Genomic DNA, 8,503 nt, shown 5'->3' on the forward strand with positions numbered 1-8,503 from the left:
GTGGCTGGACTCCGGGCGGTTTGGGGGAGTTGTGGAGGCGGGGCGGGGATGAGTAGTAGCTGGCGTTTAAAGGGCCCGGTCAGCTGGGCCACTGCAGCCCGCGTCTAACCCTGGGGGCCTGGGTCCCGGCTGCCCAGGAAGAGATGATGGCGAACCGACCCGGCACAGTGCTCCTGGGCAGGCCCGGGGGACCGCGGATGCCCGGGTTCTGGGGAGGATGTAGAGTTCAGGTATTTGCCGCGATCTTACTGCCGCTGTTGTCTCTGGCAGAATTTGGGGCTGCGATAAGGAACGACTTCAGTCTGGTGAGTCTCCCCTTGTATTACCCATCCCCGACCCACGCGGGTCGTCTATGCCCAGCGCCCCCCGGGACGCGGGCTGCTGAGACCCCCTCCTCCGAGGGACTCTCCCGCCGCTCTCAGACCCCGTTCCCTCCATCCGCTCCCAGCCTCTCTCCCTTCCCGGGCCCTTGTCCTCCTGCCCTCCGAGTCTCCTCTTCATTCGAGTTCGTTCCCTTTGGAGGTCCCCCACCCCCGCGCTGCCCGAAGGCGCCTTCTCCTCTTATAGCCCTTCCCCGGTTCCGAGCCCCCCCCCCAGCTTTGCTCCAGACTCTCCTCCGGTTCCCCTTCCTCATTCTGCCCCCCACCCACACTCTGACCCCCAACATCCCGGCCTTCCCAGGAAAACTCGACCCGGAGCCACTATTCATCAGTCCTAAAACCCGAAATAGTTTGTCCGTTGACCCTTCCTTCCTCCTCCCTTCGCAGGTTCAGCCGCTGGTGACCATGGAGCAGCTGCTGTGGGTGAGCGGGAGGCAGATCGGTTCTGTGCACACCTTCCGAATCCCGCTCATCACAACCACTCCTCAGGGCACTCTGCTTGCCTTCGCCGAGGCCAGAAAAATGTCCACATCGGATGAGGGGGCCAAGTTCATTGCTCTTCGGAGATCCACTGACCAGGGTATAAAGATGCCTGGGTGTAAAGGTCTGGTGTTGGGTTGCATGGGTGGGGAGCCTGACCTGCCCAAGGGCCCTGAGGATAGGATAGGACCACTGGGAGAGCTGGAGGCCTGGGTCCCTGAGGGGTAGAGGGAATTGAGGAGAGAAGCTGTCCAGAGCAGGGATCTAGAAATTGTGATCACCTAGGAGTTGAGCGTTCAAACATTTATTGAGCACCTGCTATATCCCAGGCCCTGTTCTAGATTCTGTGAATACGCTTGTGAACAAAGCAGATCAAAAATCTCCACCCTTGGGGCGCCTGGGTGGCTCAGTTGGTTAAGCGACTGCCTTCGGCTCAGGTCATGATCCTGGAGTCCCAGGATCGAGTCCCGCATCGGGCTCCCTGCTCAGCAGGGAGTCTGCTTTTCCCTCTGACCCTCTTCCCTCTCGTGTTCTCTATCTCTCATTCTCAAATAAATAAATAAATAAAATCTTTAAAAAAAAAAAATCTCTGCCCTTGTGGGGCTTATATTGTCTGTGGGGAGACAGACAATAAACATAATAAATAAGTAAGTTTATTTTTTGTTGGAAAGTGATAAATATAATAGAGAGAAATAAAGCCATGCTGGAGATTGGGTGCAATTTTATTTTTTTAGTTTTTTTAAAGATTTTATTTATTTCTTTGAGAATCGCTTCTTGGCCTTTTGGCTAAGATCAAGTGTATTTATTTATTTGAGGGAGATCTAGAGTGAGAGAGCACAAAGCAGAGGGAGTGGCAGAGGTATACCAGTCAGATGTCACTAGCCTGTGCGGAGGCCTCCCGGAGAGAAGTATCTGAGGAATGGGAAGGAGCTTGGGGGACATGACGGAGTGAACAAGGGTAGAAGAGATAAGGTCCGAGAGATGAGGTGGGGCAGGTCTTGTAGGGCCCTGGGGCCACGCTGAGGCCCTGGGTCTCTACCAAGAGGTGGAAATTAACAGGGAGTGGTAGAAAGGGCACCTTCAGAGTACTCACCCTGGATTACTTCTCTTTTCTCTCCAGGCAGCACATGGTCTCCGACAGCTTTCATCGTAGATGATGGGGACACCCCAGATGGGCTGAACCTGGGGGCAGTGGTGAGCGATATGGAGACAGGAGTGGTGTTCCTTTTCTATTCCCTCTGCGCTCACAAGGCTGGCTGCCAGGTGGCCTCCACCATGTTGGTGTGGAGCAAAGATGACGGGGTTTCCTGGAGCCCTCCCCGGAATCTCTCGTTGGATATTGGCACCGAGATGTTTGCCCCTGGACCGGGCTCTGGCATCCAGGTCTCTGTCCTGAGATGGGTGGAGGGGGCTGCCTTTTGAGGAGTCTGGGAGATGCCCCCAGTTGGGCTTTTTCCCCAGGGAGAAGGTCTCGTGAAGTCAGGTTTCTGCTTAGATGGCATTCCTTGGAAGAAAAGGACATCCTGGGAGGAACTCCCTCCCAAGGGAAGATGGAACTTTGCCATCGCCTTCCCATCTGGGGGTTGTCAACAGGGCCTTATTAGTCTACATGGTACCTGTGCAGAATGGAAAGAGGCACCCCTTCCTTTGAGCAGACACAAGCCTGTGCCGTGGTGCGCAGCTTGGTGAGTGAGCACACCAGGCCTGGCTCTAAGCTCCCACGCACCCCTGTGGCTAGGCCCTCTGGTCCTGTGCACAACCTGTCCTCCAGTGTATGCCCCGGATGTCCTGAAGAAGCTCATTCTGCAAAAAAGCTCCTTGATTCAGGCAGTGGTGTTTATGGGATCCTCCTGGGACCCTCAGGAGCCAGGACAGAACTGGAGGGGACCAGAAGTGTTCTCACACTTGGGAGGTAATGGGTTCCCCTTCTCTGCCTGGGAGCCCCTTCAGTGACTGCAGCTTCCTTTCCTGCAGAAGCAGCGGGAGCCGCGGAAGGGCCGCCTCATCGTGTGTGGCCATGGGACGCTGGAGCGGGACGGGGTCTTCTGCCTCCTCAGTGATGATCACGGTGCCTCGTGGCGCTATGGCAGTGGGGTCAGCGGCATCCCCTACGGCCAGCCCAAGCGGGAGAACGACTTCAACCCTGATGAGTGCCAGGTCAGGAGGCCCTGGCGCTTCCCCACCTGCCCCGCCTGCCCTGCCTCACAGACCCAGGATCTGGCCACCCAGCTCTGTGCCACCGCCTCCCCGCCCCCTGCCTGCTTCCTCAGGGACAGGGTCCCTGGGTCTTGCTGAAGCCCTGTTCTCCCCTGCTAGCCCTATGAGCTCCCAGATGGCTCAGTCGCCATCAACGCCCGGAACCAGAACAACTACCACTGCCACTGCCGGATAGTCCTCCGCAGCTACGACGCCTGTGACACAATACGGCCCCGGGATGTCACCTTTGACCCTGAGCTTGTGGACCCTGTGGTAGCTGCAGGAGCCATAGCCACCAGCTCTGGCATCGTCTTCTTCTCCAATCCAGCCCATCCCGAGTTCCGTGAGTGTCTGTCGGGGGGGCGGGGGGAGCCAGCGAGGGGAGCCTCCCTTATCTAGAGAAGGTGTGCCCAGAGCCCCTCCCCTGACCCTCCCGCCCTCCCCAGGTGTGAACCTGACCCTGCGCTGGAGCTTCAGCAATGGTACCTCGTGGCGGAAGGAGACGGTCCAGCTGTGGCCAGGCCCCAGCGGCTACTCCTCACTGGCAGCCCTGGAGGGCAGCATGGGCGGGAAGGACGAGGCCCCCCAGCTCTATGTCCTGTATGAGAAAGGCCGGAACCAGTATACAGAGAGCATCTCCCTGGCCAAAGTCAGTGTCTACGGGACACTCTGAGCTGTACACCTGCCACAGGAGTAGAAGGCCTTGGACTTAGCCTTCGGGGCCATGGGTCCATAGAGATCTGCTAGAGTTGCCTAAAAGACAGTTCCACCTTCTTTTAGACTCTAGCCTTTTGCAAAACCAAGTTCTCTTTGACAGGGAAATCACTCTGTTAGGACTGCAAGCCTGGCTTCTTCCACACAGGAAGTCCTGCCCTCACTTGAGAGCACTTTCTTTCCATATCATTGCTGGGTTTGGCCCCCTGCCCCTTCTGCCTTCCTGGGGCAATGATTGGTCCTTTTCTAGGCAGAGCTAGGCAGGCCTGTAGAATTGAATAAATGCAAACTCAGGGAATTGGGGAAAGCTGAGCTTCCTCTTTGGGGTAAGATGCTGGCTATGGTGTGGGCTGGTGAAAGTTCTGGAAGGGCAATATTTGGATTCAGGGTAAAGAACTAGGTGCACCACCCACCTTGACTATTTATAAATTGAAATATTTGTAACTTAACGTTTTTAATGAAGGAGAATGAGCATTTGTCAAGTCTGTGTGGTTCTATCAATGCACATCTTCCTGTCCATTCCTCCTGTATGCTTTTAAGAGGCTGGGAATGAGCTTTGGGGGGGAAGCTGGTGTGCTTACTGCCTGCGGAAATCGGACTTCAGCAAATTAAATCCTCCTTTCCCTTTCTCATTCTTCTTTCTCACAGGAAATCAGATCCATCTTCATAGGTATAATGAGGAGTAGCAGGGGGAGCCCCGTGAGATATTAAAACTTCTGCCCTGTTTCATATTGCTAAGATGGAGTCCTCTGGGAGGCAGGGGGCAGGTGTGTCAAATGCAGATGGGAAGCCTCTCACCTAGGCCAACCTGGCAGAGAAATAAGCACGGTGACAAATTACGTGAGAAAATAGCACCACCCTCAAGCAGATGCTGTGAAGAGAATGGGCAGCGTACAGATGAGTGGGAGAGCCATACGTAGCTTTCCTCCATATGGAGGAAGAAATATGATGCCTAGATGAGGTGATGAGAGTGTTAAAGACTGAGGAGTAAGGGTCACATTCACTTACAGTTAGAGGTTCATTTTACTTTCAACTTGCTTCTCTAATTATCCTAACATGTAAGAAATGTTAGGATAATTCATTCTGTCAGATAGGAAAAGTGGAATGATCCCACTGTCTGTGAGGATATGGTTCAATTTTGTATTTGATCCAGAATTTGTGACCAATAAGATAATACTTCAATTTTTTCACTTACACACATTTTTAAAAACACAAAGGTAGAGAAAATAGCCTAATGAACCTCCATGTACACCCTATGTGTCCAACATTTGCTTCCTCCAATTCTTTTCTCTTTTCCTTTCCTTGGTTAAACTACTTTGAAGCAAATCCCAGACTTTGTGACATTCACCCCTACGTTCTTAAGTATGCATCTCATTCTTTAAAAATGGAACATTTTATTATATAACCATAACACCACTGCACACCCAAAACATTAACAATAATTCTGGTATCATCTAATATCCATCCAATGTGCAAATTTCATCAAATGTCTCAACGTCTTACAGTTTTGTTCAAATCAGGATCCAAAGAAAACCTACACATTTCATTTTGATGTCTCTTAAATCTAGATTAATCTGCCATCCCACCTCCCCTCTTTCAATTTTTCTTGATACCATCTATGCAGAAATAGAGACATTTATCCTATAGAACGTTCCACTCTGATTTGTGTTTGCTCCTCAGACTGTCCATTTAACTTCTTCCTCCATCCTTCACATTTCTAGTTACCAAACATGAAGTTCTGGCTGCCGATTCCATTTTGGGGGCAGGGGCAGGGGAGAGGGCAGCAGGATAAGATCCCTTCCCAGGTGGTGTGTACTTCCTACTGTACCCCCTCAGGGGTAAAGCTGAGCTTGAGCAGTGGGTTCAGGTGGCCACAGCCTGACCCCTCCTTTGTAAGTTCCCCCCATCAACCCTACAACTGACAATTTCATCCACAGATGGGTTTTGCCTGAATCATTTTGAGGGGTTGTGAAATGTTGATTTTTTAAATTCTATTATTTCTACCCGTTACCTGAAATTCTTCAGTAAAAAAAGAGCTTTCCCTCTGGGCGCCTGGGTGGCTCAGATGGTTAAGCGTCTGCCTTTGGCTCAGGTCATGATCTCAGGGTCCTGGGATTGAGTCCAGAATTGGGCTCCCTGCTCCTTAGGAGCCTGCTTCTCCCTCTGCCTCTCTCTGTCTCTCATGAATAAATAAATAAAAAATCTTAAAATAAAAAAGAGCTTTCCCTCATCAAAGCTGTTGGGTTACCCTGAAGCATTGTTTGTAGGGAAAGGCAGGATAAATGCTTAACTTATCCCCCCCTTTTAATTGCCAGTTCTCAGAGTAAACTGACTGATGTAATACTTTGTCTTGGCCGGTAAACCACACTGTTACCAACCACACAGGGGACATATAGAGGAAGAATCTGGCCGGCAGGAGGAGGCAGGGGGACATCTGAGGGAAGAAAGGAGGGAGAAACCCAGGCCCCAGGCAGCATGGCTGGTGGGGTGAGGGGGTCTGTTTTTCTAATACAGATCAGGAGATAGGTATGATGCGAGAAGAACGGAGAGGGTGGTGTCTGCAGCAATTGGGACATCTGCTATCTAGTAGCACTAAAAACTGCACCTCTGACAAGGTCTTGCTAACAGTGCTTTTAGAAATACTGGGGAAGGGGCGCCCGGGTGGCTCAGATGGTTAAGCATCTGCCTTCGGCTCAGGTCATGATCCCAAAGTCCTGGGATCGAGTCCCGCATCGGCTCCCTGCTCCTTGGGAGCCTGCTTCTCCCTCTGCCTCTGCCAATCTCTCTCTCTCTCTCTCTCTCTCTCTCTCTGACTTTCATGAATAAATAAATATTTAAAAAAAAAAAGAAAAAAGAAATACTAGGGGAGGGGGCGCCTGGGTGGCTCAGTCAGATAAGAGTCTGACTCTTGATCTTAGCTCAGGTCCTGATCTCAGGGTCATGGGTTCAAGCCCAGCACGGAGCCTACTTAAAAAAAAAAAAAAAAAAAAAAAAGTACTGGAAGAAAGAGAGGAAATGATACCATGAATGTCTGACCCATGAGCTACTGTGTCATTAAGTAGATGTGGCAGAAGGGACCTTGTTCCTTTTTAGCCAAGAACCGTCAGCTAAGAGAGGATCCTCCCCCAGGAGGGTGTGGCGCAGAGCCCTGGGCCCCATCCCTGGGCCCCATCCCAGAACTGCAAGTTCAGTATTTTAGAATCAATCTGGGACTTTGCATTTTAAAGATTTATTTATTTATTTATTTATTTATTTGAGAGAGAGAGATAAACCCTAGTGGGGTGAGGGACAGGGGGAGAGAGAATCTAGAGCAGACTCCCCTCTAAGTGAGGAGCCCATTTAGCCTAGACTTAGAAAGAATAGACTTCAAAACGCTGTAGAAAAGATTTCAAGGGGAGCCTGGGTGGCATCTGCCTTCCGCTCAGGTTATGATCTCAGGGACCTGGGATCAAACCCCACATGGAGCTCCCTGCTCAGCGGGAAGCCTGCTTCTCCCTCTCCCTCTGCCCCTCCACCCCTGCTCATTTTCTCTCTCTCGAATAAACAAATAAAATCTTAAAAAAAAAAAAAAATCTCAAAAGAGAAACTTTCAGTAGGAAGAATTTATGTCCAAAAAACAAGTAACCCTAATAGCCGGCTGGGACCAAATCTGCTTATTTATCCCAGCACCTTGAATGCCCCCACAACAGCTGCCATATGGTGGTGCCTCATACTGGAGGCAAGACAGATCCAGGGTGGGTAAGGAGCTAGGCCAGTGGTTCTCAAAGTATGGTCCCAGATGGGCACAGGCGATCTCTTTTAATGTAAAGGGGGGATTGGGAGGAATGTCTGGAGGCTGTAAGAGGAAGGTATAGTGCTTATCTGTACAAATGGGGCAGAGCAGACAGAACCTGCAGCCTGGCCAGTGCTTCCTAGGCGAGCAGCCACATTCTAGCCTAGAGCTGGGCCCCTAGCACAGGCCCCTCCCCTTCACCCACCCCAATCCCCCTCCCTGCCCCTCGGCTCAGGACTGAACTCTGGGCTCTCTCTCCCTGTCCTCAGGCTGCCCTTAAACAGTGGGAAAAGATCATTAACAACTTAGGTTGAGCAGCAAATACCTGGGACTAGGCACCAGGTACACCTTTTCACTAGTCAGTCCTCACAACCAGAAGTCCCTACCAGGAAGGAGCAGGAGGAAGTCAACCAATTTTGCCCAAAGAAAGATTAGGAGAGGGGTACCTGGGTGGCTCAGTCGGTTAAGCATTCACCTTCCGCTCAGGTCATGATCTTGGGGTCCTGGGATTGAGCCCCATGTTGGGTTCCCTGCTCAACCGAGGGCCTGCTTCTCTCTCTCTCTCCCTCTGCTGCTCCCCCTGCTTGTGCGCTCTCCCTGTCAAATAAATAAAATCTTTTAAAAAATTAAAAAAAGAAAGATTAGGAGAGAAGATCTAAGACAAAAGCCTGCACTTCTTCTTGACCAACAAAAAACCTGACTCAAATTACCACAATGAAAGAGTAGGTTTCCCTTTCCTAATATTCTGGATAGAATATTTTTAAGAACACATTTTTAGGGGCGCCCGGGTGGCTCAGTTGGTTAAGCGACTGCCTTCGGCTCAGGTCATGATCCTGGAGTCCCGAGATCGAGTCCCGCATCGGGTTCCCTGTTTGGCGGGGAGTCTGCTTCTCCCTCTGACCCTCCCCTCTCTCATGTGCTCTCTCTCTCTCTCTCATTCTCTCCCTCAAATAAATAAATA

General features: G+C 51.2%; 1 protein-coding gene across 4 annotated transcripts; it reads left to right on the forward strand.

The window, feature by feature from the left end:
• Positions 1 to 12: 12 nt before the first annotated feature.
• NEU1 (neuraminidase 1) lies at positions 13 to 5,416 on the forward strand. Of its 4 annotated transcripts, none has more exons than XM_027603840.2 (6): positions 13 to 305; positions 768 to 960; positions 1,981 to 2,243; positions 2,838 to 3,017; positions 3,177 to 3,399; positions 3,503 to 5,416. In XM_027603840.2, the coding sequence occupies exons 1-6, from the start codon at positions 144 to 146 to the stop codon at positions 3,727 to 3,729; spliced, it is 1,248 nt and encodes a 415-aa protein (XP_027459641.2). In that variant the 5' UTR covers positions 13 to 143; the 3' UTR covers positions 3,730 to 5,416. The 4 variants fall into 4 exon arrangements, with proteins under 4 accessions (XP_027459641.2, XP_027459642.2, XP_027459643.2 ...); XM_027603841.2 differs by having other exon boundaries at positions 1,981 to 2,054; positions 2,835 to 3,017; XM_027603842.2 differs by having other exon boundaries at positions 1,981 to 2,054.
• Positions 5,417 to 8,503: the final 3,087 nt, after the last annotated feature.

Source organism: Zalophus californianus, chromosome 7 (assembly GCF_009762305.2).
Source record: "Zalophus californianus isolate mZalCal1 chromosome 7, mZalCal1.pri.v2, whole genome shotgun sequence".
Taxonomy (NCBI): domain Eukaryota; kingdom Metazoa; phylum Chordata; class Mammalia; order Carnivora; family Otariidae; genus Zalophus; species Zalophus californianus.

Coding starts and splice junctions, on each gene's coding strand:
- NEU1 (XM_027603839.2), top strand. CDS start 144: ATGATGGCGAACCGACCCGGCACAGTGCTCCTGGGCAGGCCCGGGGGA. Junction 961..1,980: donor TCGGAGATCCACTGACCAGG/GTATAAAGATGC, acceptor TTTTCTCTCCAG/GCAGCACATGGTCTCCGACA. Junction 3,018..3,176: donor TCAACCCTGATGAGTGCCAG/GTCAGGAGGCCC, acceptor CTCCCCTGCTAG/CCCTATGAGCTCCCAGATGG.